Below are 25,037 nucleotides of genomic sequence, written 5' to 3'. Positions count from 1 at the left end.
CCCAGAGAAGTTAACAAGTAATTTGTGGAGTGGTTGAAAAAACTCCAACCTAAGTGTATGTAAACTTCTGACTTCAACTGTATATTTATATGAGTAATAATGACAAATAAGGAATGAATGGATTTTGGAGCAGATTATGTTTAGCAGATGCTAGTAGACAAGCTTTATTAATCCCAACGAGCAATTTCGCTTTGCAGCTGTCAAAATACAAGAGAGCAACAATTAGATATAAAGTACATTGAATACAAGACTAAAATTACTTTAAAAATACTACGAATTTATGATACTGCTTTTACCATAATCTAAAAGTATAATACATTCCCAACACTGATTGCATCATCTAAAATACAGCATACGTGTGATTTACACCGAAGTGTGTGTGTGTACAGTATCAGCTGTACTTTTATATTCAACCACTGTCAGATCAGTGGATCAGTGAGTGAATGTAGCTTTTGACTCGTACTGTACATTGGATGACAGCACAATCATTTGGGCTTGGGCTCATTAAATGTCATTAATGTAGGGCTCATAAATGTAGGCTATTTAACATGTGGCTCAGGTAGCATCAGGTTTGCATTTTCATGCTGATCAGAGCGCAAATCAAATCCAGACATATTTATATGCTTTATAATGCTTTTGAATGACACATCCGGCTTTGGTGGGAAATATCGGGTCATAAGTGATTTATTCCCGGGATGGAACATTTGTAAAATACCGGGAAAATATTCAACCCTAACAGCAACTATAGAAATGTTTATATTCGTCAATTCTCTCCATCTATTTTCCTATTAATAAAATGTGTTTTTTGTACACCCAGTTATATTGCCAAACCAAAGTAGCTGATGAAAGGTAGTTAGCAAGGTAGATTGCATCATATATACAAGCCTTTCTCTCTCTCTCTTCATACCTTTACACAGCCCCAGCTCAATCCTAATGGAGAGCTAACCAATCCGGAGAATAGAGGGGAGTGATAGGTTGCTTTCTACAGCCCAATAAAGGTATCTGGACTCCAGCAGCACCCCGTGGATGACAGAGGTTGTAGATTCCTTCCACCATTCAGGATTGCGGAAAAAACAAGGGTTTAATTGGGTTTTCCCAAAATGTTAAATCCCCTCCATCAACAACTCCCCCCTGGAATGGTCTGTCCCATGGGTTCACCACATGATGTGAGTGTGTGTTTTCTCTTAGCCATATATAGGACCATGTGTGGATAGTCCAGGAGTTCTGTTGGATAGACAGACAGGCAATTGGCTGCACGGCTGCAACCCTCACTCTTTCTACCTTCTCGAGCAGGAATATAAAGCTCTCACCAGATCCATTTGGCTGCTGTTGAAGGAAACAGAGGAACTGTTTTTGAGTGGTTCTGAGCACCTGCCTGTGTCAAAATGAATGACACTCTGCTGGATGATGAGTCCTTCATGTTCACTTCGGAGTCTGTCGGAGAAGGACATCCAGGTGAGTCTTCTCCTGGCTCCATTTTACTTGCTCTTTACATGCTCTTTACCAGTACTCACAATTTTTTCTAGCCGTGGCCCCACAGTTATAGCAACATGCTCAATGAGAACCTACATCTGTGCCTGTCAGATGAAGTGTGAATAGTTACTCAATGTTGATAATGCACATTATATATTTGTTACATGGCTACAGTTTGACACAATCATTGTGCAAGTGTATATAGCCCTAAAATTCAAATCTGTATATCATAGCCAGTTCCAGTAGTTTTTTCATACTTCCCCTTTAATCAGGGACTGATTTAGACGGGTGCAATTAAATATCAGGAAGGACAGAAAAAACAGCAGTAGTTTGGACCTCGTGTCAGACTCATTCCATGGAGGGCCGAGTGTCTGAGGGTTTTCGCTCCACCCTTGTACTTGATTCATGAATTAAAGTCACTAATTAGTAAGGGACTCCCCTCACCTGGTTGTCTAGGTCTTAATTTAAAGGAACAAACTAAAACCTAAGACACTTGGCCCTCTGTGGAATGAGTTTGACACCCCTGTCGTAGCGTAGATCTGAATACCCCTGGTATATGGTATGAGATATAAAAGATGGAAAATAAAATAAAATTAGACAGAATTGAACTAAATGTCTATATTTGCTCAAAAACTGATTGCCGTACTGATGTAGAAACACAGCATAATGGTGCTCTATAACACAAAGATCGTATCTAGTCAGCCATTATAAGACCCTGGAGGTAGTTAATCTGTCTGTGCTCCTGGCAGACACATTTACACATTTACTATGAGAGCATATGGATGGTATTCCAGACTACCCCCATGGCTCTCTCTTTTTCTCACTCTGTCTCTCGCTTTCCCTCTCTCTCTGTCTCTCTCTCTCTCTCTCTCTCTCTCTCCCTGATGGGGGATATTGAGTAGAGAGGTCTGGTGTAGAGTTGCATTGCTGAGAGAAAGGGAGAGAGAGAGTGACGTATGCTCCCACAGTGCACTATTGCCAGCACGCAAACACATTCACACAAACAGTCTGATGTTGCATCACCCACCAATACAAGCACAGCGGTGGGTCGATAGTGACACACAGTACATTGCACACACTGTTCCACAGAAATCAGTGAGTCAATTAAGTTTGATAAGTTGTGGTGTGTGTGTGTGTGTTTGGGGTGGGGGGGGGGGGGGGGGGGGGGTACAATGTTGCAGTTTAATTTGGCTCTTATTTTAACATGTTCATTCTGCTAAAGCAACCAATGGTCTGATGTCCCGTATACTCCGCCCCCTAAAACCATGTTAACTCCAACCGCGTCCAATCAAAAATGCTAAAACCTATTCTGCCCTCTTTGGGCTAGATTAACCAAACCATGCTGACCCTGTGTGTGAGAATATCTACAGAAACATAAACAGTCATACAAAGATGCTGATTGTGAAAGGTATGAAAAGTTATCGTACTATTGCAATAAGCTAACTACGCAAGACTATTAGAGCCAAGTGAAGAGACAAAAAATGGGATGTGGTACTTAGAGGACTTTTTTATGCATGATAGTACTTTAAAAAAGTGTCAATATTTTGAGAATAATATTGCAATAATTCAAGAATAAACAATGAAGCAGGGGTTTTACGCAAAGGTGTCTGTGGGAGGGTTAATATAGGTAACCACACAGACTTGGATGAAATACCTCCTCTGAGTCTGTGTGGTTCCTCCTTCTGAAGATAATCTGTGGCACAACTTCTTCCAGGTCCTAATAGGCCTACTTATAATAATATGGTTATTATGTGCTAAAAGAGATAGGATTTCCTTGTTACTAAAGCCAATTCTAAAGTATAGTTTCACTAGGTCATCTAACTTCATGCATTTCAATGGTGGCGCACACAGCAACAGGGAGCCAGGGCGAAAAAAAAGTATCCAAGTATCACCACCCATCGCCGTTTTTTCTCTCTTCACTCGGCCCTAATACTCTTCTGTAGTTAACAGTATGTAACAGGATAGTGTATTGGTATTTCTATAAATAATGGTTCCAATGTGTGAAATTGTGATACACATTTGGGATACACAATTCTAAATGGTTTGAAACAAAACAAAAACGATTTTTGTGCAGTTCCACATGTGTACTTATGGGAATAATGCCAAATTGGCCCATAAGTCCACCTAACAACAACACAGGCCTAGGACTGCAGTTGAAGTCGGACGTTTACATACACCTTAGCCAAATACATTTAAACTCAGTTTTTCACAAGTCAGAAGTTTACAGACACTCAATTAGTATTTGGTGCATTGCCTTTAAATTGTTTAACTTGGGTCAAACTTTTCGGGTAGCCTTCCACAAGCTTCCCACAATAAGTTGGGTGAATTTTGGCCCATTCCTCCTGACAGAGCTGGTGTAACTGAGTCAAGTTTGTAGGCCTCCTTGCTCGCACACACATTTTCAGTTCTGCCCACAAATTTTCTATGGGATTGAGGTCAGGGCTTTGTGATGGCCACTCCAATACCTTGACTTTGTTGTCCTTAAGCCATTTTTCCCCAACTTTGAAAGTATGCTTGGGGTCATTGTCCATTTGGAAGACCCATTTGCGACCAAGCTTTAACTTCCTGACTGATGTCTTGAGATGTTGCTTCAATATATCCACATAATTTTCCTCCTCATGATGCCATCTATTTGTTAAGTGCACCAGTCCCTCCTGCAGCAAAGCACCCCCACAACATGATGCTGCCACCCCCGTGCTTCACGGTTGGGATGGTGTTCTTCGGCTTACAAGAATCCCCCTTTTTCCGCCAAACATATTGATGGTCATTATGGCCAAAAAGTTATAGTTTTGTTTCATCAGACCAGAGGACATTTCTCCAAAATGTATGATCTTTGTCTCCATGTGCAGTTGCAAACCGTCGTCTGGCTTTTTTATGGCAGTTTGGAGCAGTAGCTTCTCCTGTTTCCTCCAGCATCTTCACAAGGTCCTTTGCTGTTGTTCTGGTATTGATTTGCACTTTTCGCACCAAAGTACGTTCATCTCTAGGAGACAGAACGAGTCTCCTTCCTGAGCGGTATGATGGCTGCGTGGCCCCATGGTGTTTATACTTGCGTACTATTGTTTGAACAGATGAACGTGGTACCTTCAGGCATTTGGAATTTGCTCCCAAGGATGAACCAGACTTGTGGAGGTCTACAATTTCTTTTCTGAGGTCTTGGCTGATTTCTTTTGATTTTCCCATGATGCCAATCAAAGAGGCACTGAGTTTGAAGGTAGACCTTGAAATACAGCCACAGGTACACTTCCAATTGACTCAAATTATGTCAATTAGCCTATCAGAAGCTTCTAAAGCCATGACATCATTTTCTGGAATTTTCTAAGCTGTTTAAAGGCACGGTCAACTTAGTGTATGTAAGCTTCTGACCCACTGGAATTGTGATTAAGTGAATTATAAGTGAAATAATCTGTCTGTAAACAATTGTTGGAAAAATGTATTGTGTCATGCACAAAATACATGTTCTAACCAACTTGCCAAAACTATAGTTTGTTAACAAGAAATTTGTGGAGTGGTTTAAAAACAAGTTTTAATTACTCCAACCTAAGTGTATGTAAACTTCCGACTTCAAATGTAAGTATATTTTAAACCACATACTTTTAGACTTTTACTGAAGTAGTATTTTACTGGGTGACTTTCACTTTTACTTGATGTGTTTTCTATTAAGGTATCTTTACTTTTACTCAAGTAAGACAATTGAGTACTTTTCCCACCACTGCTCTTTTGTTGCTGAGAAAATGCAAACCTGTAGTGTAAAAAAAAGACCAAAAAAATGGTGAGTTTAAAAAGGCTTCTAAAGTTCTAATCCGCATAATAATTCACATTTCCTGTTGGTGCAGGATTATTTTGCTGCTGTAGCAAACTGGCTCAAATTTAGATCCTACATCTGTATGTAGCCTTTGCACCAGGGCTTGAAATACAGTGGTAAACTTCAGCTCCAGATTAAGATTATTAATGTGCGATAATGATGACTTTGGGCATTTGCATCTGTATTGCATAGTTTTGCATGCCAGGCCTAGGATACAGTGCCTTCAGAAAGTATTCCTACCCCTTGACTTATTCCACATTTTGTTGTTTTGCAGCCTGAATTTAAAACAAATCTCACCCATCTACACACAATACCGACAAAGTGACAAAGTTTTTAGAAATGTTTGCAAATGTATTGAAAATAAATACAGAAATATCTCATTTACATAAGTAATCACACCCCTGAGTGAAAACATGTTAGAATCACCTTTGGCAGCGGTTACTGCTGTGAGTCTTTCTGGGTAAGTCTCAAAGAGCTTTGCACACCTGGATTCTTATTTTCAAAATGTTTCAAACTCTGTCAAATTGGTTGTTGATAAATGCTAGACAACCATTTTCAGGTCTTGCCATAGATTTTCAAACAGATTTAAGTAAAAACTATAACTCAGCCACTCAGGAGCATTCACTGTCTTCTTGGTAAGCAACTCCAGTGTATATTTGGACTTGTGTTTTAGGTTATTGTCTTGCTGAAAGGTGAATTCATCTCCCAGTGTCTGGTGGAAAGCAGACTGAACCAGGTTTTCCACTAGGATTTTGCCTGTGCATAGCTTAATTCCATGTATTTTTTACCCTGAAAACCCCTCAGTCTTTAATGATTACAAGCCTACCCATAACATGATGCAGCCACCAGTATGCTTGAAAATATGGAGAGTGGTACTTAGTAATGTGTTGCATTGGATTTGCACAAAACATAACACTTTGTAATCAGGACAAAAGGTTAACAGTATTTCACTTTTCATGAAACCTAATTTTGACCAGTTACTAACCTAACCACAGATCAAGCAAACTTAATCTAATAATTGTATCAAAATTTATTTGTCACATGCTTCGTAAACAGCAGGTGTAGACTAACAGTGAAATGCTTACTTACGGCCCTTCCCAGCAATGCAGAGAGAAAAATTATAGAAAAATAATAACACAAGGAATAAATACACAATGAGTAATGATAACTTGTACCAGTACCGAGTCGATGTGTAGGATTACGAATTAATTGAGGTAGATATAGGTAGGGGTAAAGTGACTTGGCAACAGAATAGACAATAGGCAGTAGCGGCAGCGTATGTGATGAGTCAAAAGTGCAAAAGGGGACTAAACGTTATGAATTTAACGTTCAAATCCTGTTGCTGCAGCATTATGTTTCTGTGACAATACAGGTCAAATTAAGATCCTACATCTGTACATTCCTACAGGTCTATTTGACTGTGTGGGGTGGGGTGTGGAAAACAGTTGTGAAAAATACTGCTCTTTTGTACTTTGGGATTATCCCCCAAAAAAGGAATGTGACACTTTTTAAAGATTTCACGAGTTCAATGGGTACAATCCTGTTCATGGGGATATTATTAATTCGCATCACGCTCAAATACACTTTGTTTCGGTGTTTCTTGATTCAAGCCATGTGCCGGGTGGTGGGCATCACTCCAACGACTCATTCATTTTTTTGTGTCTACTTTATATCCTTTGTTCTTTTCATTTATTATTGTCCTCTTTCTGTCCTTTTCCAGACAAGATATGTGACCAGATCAGTGATGCTGTCCTGGATGCTCACCTGAAACAGGACCCAGATGCCAAGGTTGCCTGTGGTGAGTTAGAGGGGACACATTTACAGGAAACACACAGAATAACAGGGTCATGGTGAGTGAGGGGACACATTTAAGTGAAACACATAGACCAACAAAGCGAAATGTCCCAAAAGCATTTCATCATGCATTCCTTCTGTTCTGTCTAAAGCTAGCACTTCTTTCTGTTTTGTTTGAACTCAAACCCTTTGATTTAGTCTTACATAACTTCTTAATTTCCAAGAAAAAACTCAAAGAAATAAGCTTATTAGAACAGTTGGGACACACAACACATAAGAAACCCACTGACCCCATATTGGGATATTGACCTAATGTACATTCTACACTTATCTATGTCCACTATGAACTCAAAATTATTTGTTGTTGTTGTTGTTGATTTTATCCCAAGATAGAGGTCTAAAAGTTCAAAATACCTTACCAATCAATTTCACAACACTTGAGCCATACTTACATAGAATACCACTTATCTAAAGATAAGTGTCATTGGTTGTTATTACACAGTTATAAAGTGTTAATGGTTGTCTTCACCCTGTGTAGAGACAGTGTGCAAGACTGGCATGGTGCTGCTGTGTGGAGAGATCACGTCCCGGGCCAATGTAGACTACCAGAAGGTTGTCAGAGACACTATCAAACACATCGGCTACGACAACTCAGACAAAGGTGAGAAACAGGTTTCTGTTGTACTCAAACCAGTTTTTTCTACTGAACAAAAATATAAATGCAGCATGTAAAGTGTTGGTCCCATGTATTATGAACTGAAATAAAAGATCCCCGAAATGTTCCGTACACATAAAAAGCTTATTTCTCTCAAATGTTGTACACACATTTCTTTACATCCCTGTTAGTGAGCATTTCTTCTTTGCCAAAATAATCCATCCACCTGACAGGTGTGGCATATCAAGAAGCTGATTAAACAGCATGATCAGTACTGTTCATTGCTCTACTCTTCACCTGAAAAAGGACCCAGATGCCAAGGTTGCCTGTGGTGAGTTAGAGGGGGACACATTTAAAGGAAACACACAGGGTCATGGTGAGTGAGGGGACACATTTAAGTGAAATAGGATTAGAACAGTTGGGACACACAACACATTAGAAACCCACTGACCCCATATTGGGATATTGACCTAATGACACAAGTGTTCTCTTCTCTACCAACGTTGTTTTAGACAATTCGGCAGTACGTCCAACCGGCCTCACAACCACAGACCATGTGTAACCATGCCAGTCCAGGACCTCCACATCCAGCTTCTTCACTTGCAGGATCGTCTGAGACAAGCCACCCGGACAGCTGAGGAAACTGTGGGTTTACATACCCAAAGAATTCGGTTTTGCAGAAACTGTCTCAGGGAAGCTCATGTGCGTGCTCACCAGTTTCTTGACCAGACTGCAGTTTGGCGTCGTAACCAATTTAAGTGGGCAAATGCTCACCTTCGATGACCACTGGCACGCTGGAGAAGTGTGCTCTTTGCTGATTTCAACTGTACCGGGCAGATGGCAGATGGCAGACGGCGTGTATGGCGTTGTGTGGACGAGCGGTTTGCTGATGTCAACGTTGTGAACAGAGTGCCCCGTGGTGTTGGTGGGGTTATCGTATGGGCAGGCATGAGCTATGGACAACGAACACAATTGCATTTTATCGATGGCAATTTGAATGCACAGAGAGACCGTGACGAGATCCTGAGGCCCATTGTCGTGCCATTCATCCACCGCCATCACCCCATGTCGCAATGATCTGTGCACAATTCCTGGAAGCCGAAAATGTCCTAGTTCTGCCATGGCCTGCATACTCACCAGACATGTCACCCATTGAGCCTGTTTGGGATGCTCTGGAATAATGTGTACGACAGCGTGTTCCAGTTCCCACCATTATCCAGCAACTTCGCACAGCCATTGAAGAGGAGTGGGATAACATTCCACAGGCCACAATCAACAGCCTGATCAATTCTATTCCGAAGGAGATGTCGCGCTGCATGAGGCAAATGGTGGTCACACCAGATACTGACAGGTTTTCTGATCCACAACCTTACCTTTTTTAAGGTATCTGTGACCAACAGATGCATATCTGTATTCCCAGTCATATGAAATCCATAGATTCGGGCCTAATGAATCTTTCAATTGACTGATTTCCTTATATGAACATTAACTCAGTAAAATCTTTGAAATTGTTGCATGTTGCATTTATATTTTTTGGTGAGTGTACATACTATAGTGTAGATTGCATAATGTAGAAAATCAGAAACATACTAGAGGAGTAATCATGACCCTCTGTCTCTTTCCTCCCTCTTTTTTCTTCCTCTCTCCGCCCTCTCTCTCTTTCTGTCTCTACCTTTCTCCCTCCTCTCTCTCTCCCCAGGTTTTGACTATAAGACGTGCAATGTGTTGGTGGCTCTGGAGCAGCAGAGTCCAGACATCGCTCAAGGTGTCCACATCGACAGGAAAGAGGAGGATATGGGAGCTGGAGACCAGGGTCTGATGTTTGGCTATGCTACAGACGAGACAGAGGAGTGCATGCCTCTCACCATCGTCTTGGCTCACAAACTGAATTCCAAGATGGCCGAACTCAGACGCAACGGAACCATCCCCTGGCTCCGCCCAGACTCTAAAACACAGGTGAGACTGAGAGAATTACCAATGAACTCTCTCTCTCTCCCTCTTTCTCTCTCTGGGGGAGATATACAGTTGAAGTCGGAAGTTTACATACACCTTAGCCAAATACATTTAAACTCAGTTTTTCACAATTCCTGACATTTAATCACAGCAAAAATTCCCTGTCTTAGGACAGTTAGGATCACCACTTTATTTTAAGAATGTGAAATGGCAGAATAATATTAGAGGGAATGATTTATTTCAGCTTTTATTTATTTCATCACATTCCCAGTGGGTCAGAAGTTTACATACACTCAATTAGTATTTGGTGCATTGCCTTTAAATTGTTCAACTTGGGTCAAACGTTTCGGGTAGCCTTCCACAAGCTTCCCACAATAAGTTGGGTGAATTTTGGCCCATTCCTCCTGACAGAGCTGGTGTAACTGAGTCAGGTTTGTAGGCCTCCTTGCTCGCGCACGCTTTTTCAGTTCTGCCCACAAATTTTCTATTGGATTGAGGTCAGGGCTTTGTGATGGCCACTCCAATACCTTGAATTTGTTGTTTAAGCCATTTTTCCACAACTTTGGAAGTATGCTTGGGGTCATTGTCCATTTGGAAGACCCATTTGCAACCAAGCTTTAACTTCCTGACTGATGTTGCTTCAATATATCCACATAATTTGTGGCCTGCTGGAGGTCATTTTGCAGGGCTCTGGCAGTGCTCCTCCTTGCACAAAGGCGGAGGTAGCGGTCCTGCTGCTGGGTTGTTGCCCTCCTACGGCCTCCTCCATGTCTCCTGATGTACTGGCCTGTCTCCTGGTAGCGCCTCCATGCTCTGGACACTATGCTGACAGACACAGCAAACCTTCTTGCCACAGCTCGCATTGATGTGCCATCCTGGATGAGCTGCACTACCTGAGCCACTTGTGTGGGTTGTAGACTCTGTCTCATGCTACCACTAGAGTGAAAGCACCGCCAGCATTCAAAAGTGACCAAAACATCAGCCAGGAAGCATAGGAACTGAGAAGTGGTCTGTTGTCACCACCTGCAGAACCACTCCTTTATTGGGGGTGTCTTGCTAATTGCCTATAATTTCCACCTTTTGTCTATTCCATTTGCACAACAGCATGTGGAATTTATTGTCAATCAGTGTTGCTTCCTAAGTGAACAGTTTGATTTCACAGAAGTGTGATTGACTTGGAGTTACTTTGTGTTGTTTAAGTGTTCCCTTTATTTTTTTGAGCAGTGTATATTACTCTTACAGAATTACGATGTGGGCGAGGATATTGGAAATGTAATCAAAGCCTACTGGATGAATACTTGTGTTTAACTAGAACAGAAGAATGTATAACTGGCTTTTCTGATATAACATATGTATAGCAGATCCCCTTATTGTATATGGGACTCTTTTAAATGTGCCTTTAGAGGCCATGAAATTCAGTACTCATCTATAAAACAAAAGCAATTTAGTTCAAAAGAGTCCATATTAACAAAAGAAATTGAAGGACCAACGGTACAGATAGATAGCAATTAAAACTATCCCATAGAGGCACAAAATAAGTTAGAGGAAAAACAAAAAAAAATGGAGGAATTTATTCAAGAAAGATCCAGTGTAATATATTATAAAAAATAGAGCGAACTGGAGGGAATATGGGGAAAAATGCACCAAATTATTTTTAAATCTTCAACATAGAAATGCTACCACAAAAATGTCTTCAAACTTGTTACAAATTATGGAGTCGTTCATGATTCACCGTACAATATTTTGAAAGAGGAGGTAAAGTACTTTAAGAATATGTTTTCGTTTCAGTCTCCTCCATCTCCACTAACCGAAGCTAATTGAATGGATTTTTTTCCTAATAATAATGTAAAATTAACATCTGTACAGAAAGACTCATGTGAAGGCCAAATTACAGAGGAGGAACTTCTTGATGCAATTAAAGCCTTTAAATCCGGGAAAACTCCAGGGCTGGATGGCATACCAGTGGAAGTATACCAGACTTATTTTATATACTAAGAGGTCCATCATTAGCATGTTTTAAACACTCCTATATACACGGTAGATTATCGGACACGCAACAAGTTCTGATTTCATTATTACTGAAACAGGATCCAAGTGGTATAAATAAAGATCCAGTCCATTAAAAAAATTGGAGGCCTCTTACACTGTGATGCAAAAATTCTAGCAAAATGCATAGCGCATAGAATTAAAAAGGTATTGTTGAATATTATTCATCCTAATCAGACAAGTTTTTTACATGGACGATACATTGGAGATAATATATGGCAAGTACTGGAAACAATAGAACACTGTGAAAAATCTGGGAAACCAGGCCTGGTATTCATAGCTGACTTCGAAAAGGCTTTAGATAAAGTACTACTGGAATTTGTATATAAATGCCTGGAATATTTCAATTTTGGAGAATCTCTTATAAAATGGCTTAAAGTTATGTATAGTAACCCTATGTGTAAAATAGTAAATAAATGGCTACTTCTCAGAAAGTTTTAAACTGTCCAGAGGAATAAAACGAGGTTGTCCACTATGGGCATATCTATTTATTATTGCCTTTGAAGTGTTAGCTGTTAAAATCAGATCCAACAACAATATCAAAGGGTTAGAAACTCAGCACTTCAAAACAAAGGTGTCATTATACTTTCTTTAGGTGGTGGTGCTAACCTTTTGTTACTCAGAAATTGCATCCTGAAAATGTATACTAATCTGCTGCAGACTTTTATAAGATTGCAAAATTAAAGGAATTGGTTACAAATGTTTTCAATTAAATCCACAATTTGGATCCCTTCACCGCCTCATAGCGAATCTAGATACTTATTTAACCTCTCTGGATTACAACCAAATTATGATTACGTATTGGATCATAAAAAAATACTACTTTTACATTATCATGTAGTTTACCAATAAAATGTTCTGATGCTGATGTGGATATACTCGGTATACTTATCCCGAAAGAAAGAAATGATCTCACTCCTATAAATGTTAATAGAAAGTTAGCAAAAATAGATAAGATCTTGCTACCATGGAAAGGAAAATACCTGTCTATTTGTGGAAAAATCACCATGATTAACTCTTTAGTCATATCCCAGTTTACCTATTTGCTTATGGTCTTGCCTACACCCAGCAACCTGTTTTTTAAAATTATATAAGCAAAAAATATTCCATTTTATTTGGAATGGAAGGCCAGCAAAAATTAAAAGGGCCTATTTATATGATGAATATGAATTCTGAGGGCAAAGAATATTAAATATTAAAGCATTAGACCTCTCATTAAATGCGTGAGTTATACAAAAGTTATACTTAAATCCGAACTGGTTCTCTAGCAAATTAGTAAGAATGTCTTACCCCTTGTTGAATATTTTTTTTCCTTTATTCAGATTACAACCTCTCACTTTTGGTTATTTGAAAATGAAATCTCCAAAATATTTCTATTTTTAAAACAAGCCATAGAAAGTTGGTTGCAATTTGAGTTTTATCCACCAGAAAAGACAGAAAAAAGAATACAACAAATATTGTGGTTAAATTAAATATACTAATTGATTTAAAAAATTACCAAAAATTTTAATAAATAAAATAAATAAAAAAGGTATCATCTTGGTAAATTATATCATAAACAGGACTGGTAGAGTTATGTCACACATGCAGCTAACAAAAATATATGGAAATGTCTGCTCTACCCAAAATTAGAATCAACTAATTGCAGCATTACTGCAAACATGGAAGAGACAAGTGGAAGGGGGTAAAAGTAAGGAACTTGTCTGTCAGCCCTGCATTAAAGACCAAAATTGGTTAAAGAAAATTTGATAAATAAAAATCGTATACCAGTTCCAATTAAGGACCAAAAAAAAGACAGCTGTGCCATATAGATTGCAAAAGTGTTGGGAAGAGATTTGATGTACTGATTCCATGGCACATGGTTAATGAACTGATATGCAAAATGATCCCGGGTTCAAAACTTATCATTTTTAAATTAAAATTATTATACAAATGTATTGTTCCAATAGAATGATATATACTGTATGTGGGGGATACAACCTTCCCAGCTCTGCAGATTTTGCTGTGAAGAGACAGAGGCATCAGATAATTTTTTTTGGTACTGTCCAGATGTAGCTTGTATTTGGTCACATGTCCAGGAATGGCTGAAGAATGTCAACATTTACCTGGAGCTAACTCTGCAGATAGCACTACTGGGTGATTTGAAAAGTCATAGCCAATCGATCAATAATATTATAACACTTTTAGCAAAAAAATGTATATTTAATTTATAATCTGTAGAAACTATGAGAGTTCAGAACTTTTGTGAAACATCACAGCACAGTTGAAAAATATATGGCAAATAGAAATCCAATATGGATGGTGTCAAGAGATAGATGGGAGTGGTTGAATGGAGCTGAAGGGTGGGACTAATAACAACAAGTTAACTCATGTAAAATATACTTTGTCCGTAAAATGTATATAGGTTCAGAACTTTTGTGAAACAGCACAGTTAAAAATATATGGCAAATAGAAATCAAAGTGGATCGACATCAGAAATAGATGAGAAAGGTTGAGTGTATAGTATGTATCAGCTGGAAGTTGAAGCCTAAGTGTTGTTGTTTCATTAGTTTACACCAATTAGGGGAGGGGTGGTAGGGTTAGTCAGAAAATAATAAAGGAAAATATATATTTTTTAAGTATATGTATATACACTAACGTTCAAAAGTTTGTGGTCACTTAGAAATGTCCTTGTTTTTGAAAGAAAAGTATATTTTTGGTCCATTAAAATAACATCAAATTGATCAGAAATACAGTGTAGACATTGTTAATGTTGTAAATGACTATTGTAGCTGGACAAGGCAGATTTTTTTATGGAATATATACATAGGCGTACAGAGACCCATTATCAGCAACAATCACTCCTGTGTTCCAATGGCACATTGTGTTAGCTAATCCAAGTTTATCATTTTAAAAGGCTAATTGATCATTAGAAAATCATTTTGCAATTATGTTAGCACAGCTGAAAACTGTTGTTCTGATTAAAGATACAATAAAACTGGCTTTCTTTAAACTAGTTGAGTAACTGGAGCATCAGTATTTGTGAGTTCAATTAAAGGCTCAAAATGGCCAGAAACAAAGAACTTTCTTCTGAAACTCGTCAGTCTATTCTAGTTCTGAGAAATGAAGGCTATTCCATGCGAGAAATTGCCAAGAAACTGAAGATCTCGTACCATGCTGGGTACAACTCCCTTCACAGAACAGCACAAACTGTCTCTAACCAGAATAGAAAGAGGAGTGGGAGGCCCCGGTGCACAACTGAGCAAGAGGACAAGTACTGTACATTAGAGTGTCTAGTTTAAGTAACAGACGCCTCACAAGTCCTCAACTGGCAGCTTCATTAAATAGTACCCACATTGAAGAGCCTTCGGGCCTTCGGTCCAACTCATCCCAAACCATCTCAATTGTGTTGAGGTCGGGTGATTGTGGAGGCCAGGTCATCTGATGCAGCCCTCCATCACCCTCCTTTTTGGTCAAATAGCACTTACACTGCCTGGCCGTGTGTTGGGTCATTGTCCTGTTGAAAAACAATTGATAGTCCCACTAAACACAAACCAGATGGGATGTCGTATCGCTGCAGAACGCTGTGGTAGCCATGCTGGTTAAGTGTGCCTTGAATTCTAAATAAATCACAGATAGTGTCACCAGCAAAGCACCCCTCACCATCACACCACACATGCGGAGATCATCCGTTCACCTACTCTGCGTCTCACAAAGACACGGAGGTTGGAACCAAAAATCTCAAATTTGGACTCATCAGACCAAAGGACAGATTTCCACAGGACAGATTTCCACCGGTCTAATGTCCATTGCTCATGTTTCTTGGCCCAAGCAAGTCTCTTCTTCTTGTTGGTGTCCTTTAGTCGTGGTTTCTCTGCAGCAATTCGACCATGAAGGCCTGATTCACGCAGTCTCCTCTGAACAGTTGATGTTGAGATGTGTTTGTTACTTGAACTCTGAAGCATTTATTTGGGCTGCAATTTCTGAGTCTGGTAACTCTAATGAACTTTTAACAAGGCACACCTGTTATTAAAATGCAATCCAGGTGACTACCTCATGAAGCTGGTTGAGAGAATGCCAAGAGTGTGCAAAGCTGTCATCAAGGCAAAGGGTTGCTACTTTGACGAATCTCAAAAATAAAATATATTTGAATTTGTTTAACACTTTTTTGGTTACTACATGATTCCATATGTGTTATTTCATAGTTGTGATGTCTTCAAAAAAAAAAATTACAAATAAAGGAAACCCTGGATTGAGTAGGTGTGTCCAGATTTTTGACTGGTACTGTATATGTATGTGTATTTATATGTATGTATATGTATACTGTATATATTGGAAATTATGCAGACAATGGCATTGATGGAGGCTACAATCTCTGCAATATTAAAGCTAATCTACCCCATAAAAAAATATAAAAAACATGTAGCAGAACAAATATGATAACATATCTCATCTCACCCCCCCCCTCCCTCTCATCGCTATCTCCTTTTCTTCAACAGGTGACGGTACACTATGAGCAGGAGAACGGGGCAGTGATCCCTATAAGGGTCCACACCGTGGTCATCTCTGTTCAACATAACGACTTCATCGGCCTGGAGGAACAGAAGAAGGTGCTCAAGGAGACGGTATGTACTCAGGACCTGCCAGGTATGTACGGTATGTACTCAGGACCTGCCAGCACTGGCAGCACTTGAATTTGGGGCGTCATTTTGGAAATTGGCTACCGCCCTCTGGCGCTCCTGATCCCCAGCCACCAGCTAATAGTCATTGCTGCATCTCAGCCACCCACCCCCTTCCCGCTTCTCCCGAAGTTCACTCTCCCTATCCTTGGTAGCTATGGTTATATGTGTGTTTTTAGGGGATTATCCAATTGTGAAACATTAATAAAAATGAATCTGCCAATTAAACTATTGTATTGTTTTTTATGTTTGTGTGTGATGAAGATGATTGGTAGCCTAACCTAGCCTGTTAATGTTAGCTAGCTACTAGCGGAAATCATTTCAGCTGAAGTAAGCTATAGAGATTTGCAACCAAATTTTCTACCATGTCTAAGAGACAATAACCATCAGGAAGTGAATATATATTTTAAAAAACTGATAAGAAAAGAGGCACAATCTCTAAACCAAAGAGATGAAACCAAGAGCTGACATTGATCAGCATGCAACAATGTCCATCAGCCGGTGTGGAGAACGATAAGCCGCCAAGGACAGGCCGTTAATTCGCAGAGACGGACGAGCCTCCGTTCACTGGTTCTAGCAGCCAAGAGGACGAACCGGAGGAGTCCGAGCCATCTACTTCCACTGATGATGACAGCTCTCTGGGTAGACAAGAACAGGTGGTCGCACCAGGCCTAGCCACATCTCCAAACAATGCCGGCAGAGACCTTACTATCTGGGACCCGGACTCAGATTAGTTGCTCCACATCCCCGATGACAGTGGTGCTGCTGCTACTAAATCCGACTCCCAGGCAAAAAACATAAAAGATCCCGGTGAGTGGCCCAAATATATGAATGGATCTTTACGGGATATGTTAGTGCAGGCTGGGCCACATCAGAATAAGGAGGGGAATTTCCCAAGAGATTTTCGGTGGCCCAATACAATAGGAGAATGGCAAACGGGCAGAGAGTGGAGAGACCATGGCTTGTTTATTCCAAGCAAAACAATAAAGCCTTCTGTTTTTGCTGCAAACTTCTTTCACACTAGTGCAAATCTGCGCTGATCAGGGATGGAACCAGGGACTGGAAGAATCTGTGCCACCGCCTCAGCTCACAGGAGTCGCATGACCGCCTAGATAGTTTCCAGAGGTGGAAGAAGCTGGAGATCAGGCTGGTGTCTAAACAGACTCTCGATGCCCAAGCCCAACGGGCTATTGACGGAGAGACTCTCCATTGGCAGCAGGTATAGCAGAGGCTCATAGCCCTGATACGCGTAATGGCCACCCAGAACATTGTGCTTGGTGGGACCTCTGACAGGCTGAACGAGCCAAATAATGGGAACTTTCTGAAGTTTGTGGAAATGCTGGGTGTCTTAAACACAATTCGTTAAGGCTGGGTCATTGACAGAAAGCTTGTTTTACACTGCTCCAGCAAAACGAGGCCCACCATGCATTTATGAAAGCACTTGTTTCCAAAGCTCAAACGATCTCACTCTTTTTACAGTTCTACAGGAATTTTAAATGATGGGTAATATATGTTAAATATAAGTGTTATTTTTATTGTAACAATTGTGGGGTCCTACCATGTGTGATAATAGGTGTCATATTATTAATCAGAAACTATGTTTGATTGCAACATTGTAACTCTCTGATGCAGGGGTTAAACTACATTTCCTTTCTGCCCGGTAATGGACCTCCTATTTGTGTACGCGCGCACCAACTATTTTTATGGGCCTAATTATAGAATTACATATAGAATTGGAGCCTATTTCGTCCTATTCAAAAACGTGGTAGGCTTACCTGTTTGACAAACACAATTATGCTATCCATAGAAGTCGGTATAGCCAAATCCTCCAATACTGTCGCATGCACTCCTAAAATACCTCCGTGTCTGGTAAGGGCTTGGTGTGTTTGGGTGTTAGGGCTCAAATTGAGTGAGGGTATCCCATACCCTTTGTTAAAGAAAAGGGAAAAAGGATACCTACTGGTACTGCAGGTATAAATACATAAGATGTAACGGTTGTCGTTGGTGAAAGGAGAGGACCAAAGCGCAGCGTGGTTAGTGTTCATCTTATTTAATAATAATCCAAAACTGAACACTTCAAATTACAAAACAACAAAGTGAAAACCGAAACAGTTCTGTCTGGTGCAGACACACAAAGACTGAAAACAACCCACGAAACCCAACAGAAAACAGGCTACCTAAATATGGTTCCCAATCAGGGACAACAATTGACAGCTGCATCTGATTGAGAACCATATCAGGCCAAACACAGAAATAGAAAATCATAGAAAAACTAACATAGACAACCCACCCAACTCACGCCCTGACCATACTAAAACAAAAGACAAAACAAAGGAACTAAGGTCAGAACGTGATATAAGAAGAATCCAGATTATATAAAGCATTCTATAACAATGCTTAACTCCATGATTCCTTATGGTAGAAACAAGCTTTAAATAACCCAAAAAGACGTGACTCCAATGCATATGGGGATATATTGATTCCTCTTGACATTTTGAAGTTGAGCTGCAGCCTATAATATTCAAGGAGACAAACAAATTGACTTTGCTGTTCTGTCCCTATTAATTGAGCTTTTCACTCTCTGAAAAGAGAATGTCAGTGCGTTAACTACTTTGTTCAGGGGTAGAATGACAGATTTGTACCGTGTCAGCTCGGTGGATTCAATCTTGCAACCTTTCAGTTACTAGTCCAACACTCTAACCACTAGGCTACCTGCCACTAGCTACCTACCTGCCACAATGGAGGAGTAGAGGCTAAGTTTTTCTGCGTTAGAGCGTCTGTCTGGGTGGAAAGGTAACTTTTGAAAGATTAAAATATTTGCAAACAGCGTTGCATACAAGACACTCTGGTTTGACATTAGAGAAATATGGTGAGAATGCCTATTTCTCTCTCCATTCTTACCTGAAACTTCTATTTCCATTATCCTCGTTTCTTTTGAGACTTTTCAGCCCAACATTTTATTTTGATTGCAAGATGTTTTTCCCCAATCAACACACACAGAAATCTACAAAACAAATGTAATAGACATTGGTGATTTTATCAATGTAATGACATTGAACTGATTATATAGCCTAATTGTTGTTTAATTTGTAGTATAGGACTATGAATTGGGCTGTTAATGTTCCTCCAACTTTTAGCTGACAAAGAAATTGGCCCAAGGCCAAACCTATTGCCAACCCCTGCTGTACATTGTCTAGCGGGGGATGGGAGGTCAGCGGCAGGTTTTTGTCTCGCCTAGGGCGGCAGAATGTTCAGGGCCAGCCCTGTGCATGCTAGATGATACGGCTAGGAATTTAATTGAAATTACAATTCAAGTATTTTTTCTAAACTTGGCCAAAGTATCTGTATGCGTGGCTCTGGTGGTGGATGCAATGTAAAGCACTTTGATGTGTATTGAAAGGCTCCATAAAAATGTGCTATATTATTCCCTCCTATCAGGTGATCAAGGCAGTGGTTCCAGCTAAGTATCTGGATGATAAGACCATCTACCATCTGCAGCCCAGTGGACGCTTCGTCATCGGAGGACCCCAGGTGAATGTCATAACCTAAATGGGTGCAATCACACATGTAAATAGACACAATTTCACTCACCTCACCTACACACACACACACAAACACACAACTCATTCTTTAAAGACCAAAGGATATTATGCAAGATAAACCTCAAAACAAACACAATATCAACTCCTACTATCTTCTTCCTCTGCCAGGGTGATGCTGGAGTGACGGGTAGGAAGATCATCGTTGATACGTACGGAGGCTGGGGGGCCCACGGTGGTGGAGCTTTCTCTGGTAAAGACTTCTCCAAGGTGGACCGCTCGGCTGCCTATGCTGCCCGCTGGGTGGCCAAGTCCCTGGTCACGGCCAAACTGTGCAGGAGGGTGCTGGTTCAGGTGAGGTCTTATCATGCTTCTCCTGGTTTTCGTAGTTCTACTCCACAATAAAATAGCAACCAAATACATCAGTTCTCCTGACAGAGCTGACATCAGCTAATGACTTTTGACTTTATATTGTCATGATTGTCAATACCGCTGTAGGTTTTATCAGTGTCTCAAAATGTTGACATGAGCATTGAGGGCATTATGTCTGTGTGACTGTAGGTATCCTACGCCATCGGAGTGGCCCACCCTCTGTCCATCTCCGTGTTCACCTACGGCTCATCACAGAAGTCTGAGAGAGAGCTGCTGCATATCGTCAACAAGAACTTTGACCTACGACCTGGTGTCATCGTCAGGTAAACACCTCACCTCTAAAGTCACACCATCTTGTCGTCATCAAAGGAAAACTGTTGTTTGTAATACATAGATAATCTCACACAACAGTAAATTAACCAGAGGTCTATATCAGGCTTAAGGTACATTTTTGTCCATATTATTATCTCAATTAAAGAACCCATCTCGAGAGCTGCAAACCCCTCTAAAGTTGTAAGTCATGCTTATCATGTCATTGAGAGATTTGTGTGGACATTTACGTTACACAAGCAGTGGTAGTGTACATTTGTGTATCAAATGGTGTTACAGGTGTGTCTTTCCCACCTCTGATGTGTGTTTTATCACTCGCTGCACAGGGAGCTGAACCTGAAGAGGCCAATCTACCAGAACACAGCGTGCTACGGCCACTTTGGCCGGAGTGAATTCACCTGGGAAGTCCCTAAAGAGCTCACCTACTAAACATCCCCTCCTGGTGGTCAAATATATAACAAGCTTATGTGGAGATAGAAAACAGGCCCCCTCTACAGGCTACAACCACAAATGGTTCTGCTTTTTCATTGGCTAGTGTTGAGGTTAAAGGGATACTTTGGGATTTTGGCAACGAGGCCCTTTATCTACTTCCACAGAGTCAGATGAACTTGATTATGCTAGCAGATCCCCATAGACTTCCAGTCATTGCGCTAACACTAGTTATCATTCGCTTGTGAAACTACCTCTAACTTCCTTCATACTGGACACAGTTATGTAAAAATGGTAGAGGTAGTTTCACGAGCGAAAGCTAACTAGCGTTAGCGCAATGACTGAAAGTCTATGGGGATCTGCTAGCATAATCAAGTTCATCTGACTCTGGGGAAGTAGATGGATGGCCTCATTGCCAAAATCCCGAAGCATTTCTTTACGTTTTATGGTTTGGAGTTATGATTAGGGTAAAAGGTAAGGTTTGGGCTAGTGCTGATCAATCATTAATGTTGTTGCAGCCCATAGAGTGGGATTTGTTTGTTTATTCTTCTTGTCATCTCTCTTCTCACTCACTCCCTCCCTCTCTCTCTCAAACAAAACCAAATCAAATCAAATGTATTTATAAAGCCCTTCTTACATCAGCTGATATTTTAAAGTGCTGTACAGAAACCCAGCCTAAAACCCCAAACAGCAAGCAATGCAGGTGTAGAAGCACGGTGGCTAGGAAAAACTCCCAAAACTCCTTTCTTGGGAGTTTTTCCTAGCCACCGTGCTTCTACACCTGCATTGCTTGCTGTTTGGGGTTTTAGGCTGGGTTTCTGTACAGCACTTTGAGATATCAGCTGATGTACGAAGGGCTATATAAATACATTTGATTTGATTTAGAAAGGCCAAAACCTAGGAAGAAACCTAGAGGAACCAGGGTATAAGGGGTGGCCAGTCCTCTTCTGGCTGTGCCGGGTGGAGATTATAACAGAACATGGCCAAGATGTTCAAATGTTCATAAATGACCAGCAGGGTCAAATAATAATAATCACAGTAGTTGTCGAGGGTGCAATAAGTCAGCACCTCAGGAGTAAATGTCAGTTGGCTTTTCATAGCCAATCATTAAGAGTATCTCTACCGCTCCTGCTGTCTCTAGAGAGTTGAAAACAGCAGGTCTGGGACAGGTAGCATGTCCGGTGAACAGGTCAGGGTTCCATAGCCGCAGGCAGAACAGTTGAAACTGGAGCAGCAGCACGGCCAGGTGGACTGGGGACAGCAAGGAGTCACCTTGCCAACCATGTAATAATCAATAAGGTTATATATTGAAAAAAATCTAAACTGTGAATATACTGTATAGCAATATATCCCCTCCACTCTGTCCATATCACTTCAAGATGGTGCTATAAATCCTGTATTTGTATTCATCCATAATCTAAGGGGAATATGTATCTGCAGGTTCAATCAACAACTTTCAATCAACCAAAGTATTTTTTATCTTTTATCAGTAGGGTCTTTCAATCCCATCTAATATTAGGAGGGAGATCACCCTCTAACTTGGGTTTCGACCATGGTTACAACTATTTTCTTTGCACTGTATCAAACTGGTTTACATTATATGTAGCTCTGTAAAGATCAAATCCACATGAAAGTCTTAATTTTGTAATTATCATCGATGCTGCAAGACTTTTTTTTACAGTGCATTACTACTACTACAACAACACAACAGCAGCAACAATGACAGGTGTATAGTCAAATGACACAGGTTTCTTATACCTGGGATGTGTCGGGCGGTATACTGTACCTCTTACCAGTGTGTTACAGTTGACCAAATGTGGCAGTAGAAATAGACTTGCAAAATAAGGCTTCATAACCATTTATAAGGCATCATAATGATGCTTTATAACTGTTTATACAGGCTTATAATGCTTTATGATGCATCTATTAACCCCTGCTCAGTCCTGTTTGATTATGCTATTTGTATCTTCATCTGTAAAGCTGCTGCTGGGATCTATCTCACTGTAAACAATATTAACGGCATTGAATGAATTAACTGTTCTCATCTCAACTCTGTTGGCCGATAGTAGATAAGGTTTGATGTATTTAGTTTTTGACTTGATTGTGAGTTAATTGTTGTGATTATTTGTCTATGAATAGATTATGAATAGATTGCCAAACTGCATGTTGCCAACAGTAGGCATATTATTTTGTGGACCAATGTTTCTACATTTGTACAATTTTACATGCCTAAGATGATGTTGTCAGAATAATAACGTTGAGCTTGCCAGACAAACATGACAGAAGTATTTTAAGTTGTTGACAGAATGTACCTCTTTCCTCAGAGTTTCAAACCACTTGTGTATTTTTTCTTTCATCCATTTTCCCAATTATTTCAAACCATCTCTGGGACATTCACTTTTTTGAAATCAGTGATAAGCTGTTTGTCTGTCTCTCTCTCAGTATAAATGTATTTTGCATAGACTCCTGTCTGTTTACATGATATGTTTTACTCTAAGTTGCTGGGCCCTTTAAGGACATATTAGGGGAATAGTGTATAAAACAAAGTCTTCCAAAACGTTTCAGGATGCTGGTTTTGTCAAACAATAATTAAAGAACCTGAGAAATACCTCCACATAGTTAAAAACCATCCTGTGGTGTTTCATTCTTAGAAACATAAATTAAATTAAACACTTTGGGGGTTCTAGTAGCAGTGTGTGGGTGTTTCTGCCCTTGTTTCTCTTCACCTGCTGAGTCATTGATCATGATGACCCAGGGCTTTAGCCTTGTGATGTGTTCAGCAAACACTGTACTGATTTAGGTTTTATCTCTTCCTAACTGTATCCCAAACCTTGTTGTCCTAAGGAAGTTTGTTCCCCCACCCTCTGTACCTAGAAAATAATTTATGCTATTGTACCCTCTGTACATAGTAGCTGGATAATTCCAGGAAATGCCTTTTGCGTTTAAGTAGGAATTGTGCACAAATATATAATTTTAAAAGCCTGTTATATATACCACATGGAAAATTCAATAAATCAGATTTTTTTATATGGATAAAAACTTGCTAAAGTGCCAAAATTCAGCATTGTGACATGTCCCTCTGTGCGTCCTCTGTGAGGAAGATTTTAACCAACTTAATGTCTCCAAGTCTTCACCATAATTGGTGAAAGGGTTTTCACCTAGTTATTTGTTTGCTATGATAGAAGGTTTTCTGAAGATAATTATTATTATTTTATGTGAATAGTGATTTATGTTAAGGTAACAAAAAAAACAGTTACGTGAACTGGACTCTCGTTTTAATGTGGTGAAACTATTCCTTTTAAAATAATTATTTCTAAAGAAACATTGAACTAATAGTCAAAGCAGTGTAAAAGCAGGTGAGCTGATTCGACTCTTTTTGGCCATTTTCTAGTGTTTTGTGGTGGAAAACTGAGCGGGTCGAGCATAGCACATCAACACTGTTACCCATAGACAGACAGACAGGCAAGACATTGCATTTAATTGCCCCTCCCTGTTGCACACAACAAGCTTCCATTCCCCATGTCGCAACGGGATTTATGGCTGATATAAGATGAAATCATCAACCCTGTTACTTTATTTGGCACTTGATTGGCACCTACTATAGTATCTTTTTTATTTAACCTCTTGAGATGGTAAAACATGTTATGTTAAGTTGAACAAGTGCTCTTCATGGAATAATGTTTCTCACCAAATTACACTACTCAAAATGCACCTAATTGGTGGAATGCTGTTCTACCCTCTGTACCTAGTCGATACTGTATGCTGTTCTTTCTCCCCCCCACCTCCTGCACCCAACTTTACACAAAGTCATAACAGTTGACAGAGAAACCTGAAAATGTAAATAATTGTTGCCAATAAAAATATTTAAAACAGAAAGCTGTGTATAGAGCATTTGTTTGGGTTGTTATGCATGGTGTTTTGGTTTTATCATATCCACAGAGTCCTCGGGGACTTGGTATGCAAAGTGTATATGTACAGTATCG

At 40.0% G+C, this 25,037-nt stretch overlaps 1 protein-coding gene across 1 annotated transcript; it reads left to right on the top strand.

Moving 5' to 3' along the window:
* The first annotated feature begins 1,205 nt into the window (after nt 1-1,205).
* LOC129859515 (S-adenosylmethionine synthase-like) lies at nt 1,206-21,366 on the top strand. Its single transcript, XM_055929379.1, has 9 exons — nt 1,206-1,455; nt 6,999-7,076; nt 7,611-7,733; nt 9,427-9,683; nt 16,205-16,330; nt 19,823-19,915; nt 20,095-20,277; nt 20,485-20,618; nt 20,952-21,366. The coding sequence occupies exons 1-9, from the start codon at nt 1,386-1,388 to the stop codon at nt 21,052-21,054; spliced, it is 1,167 nt and encodes a 388-aa protein (XP_055785354.1). The 5' UTR covers nt 1,206-1,385; the 3' UTR covers nt 21,055-21,366.
* Nucleotides 21,367-25,037: the final 3,671 nt, after the last annotated feature.

This window comes from Salvelinus fontinalis, chromosome 1, assembly GCF_029448725.1.
Source record: "Salvelinus fontinalis isolate EN_2023a chromosome 1, ASM2944872v1, whole genome shotgun sequence".
Classification (NCBI taxonomy): domain Eukaryota; kingdom Metazoa; phylum Chordata; class Actinopteri; order Salmoniformes; family Salmonidae; genus Salvelinus; species Salvelinus fontinalis.
This window is presented reverse-complemented; position numbering and strand designations above follow the sequence as displayed.

Coding starts and splice junctions, on each gene's coding strand:
- LOC129859515 (XM_055929379.1), top strand. CDS start 1,386: ATGAATGACACTCTGCTGGATGATGAGTCCTTCATGTTCACTTCGGAG. Junction 7,077..7,610: donor AGATGCCAAGGTTGCCTGTG/GTGAGTTAGAGG, acceptor CACCCTGTGTAG/AGACAGTGTGCAAGACTGGC. Junction 9,684..16,204: donor GCCCAGACTCTAAAACACAG/GTGAGACTGAGA, acceptor TTTCTTCAACAG/GTGACGGTACACTATGAGCA.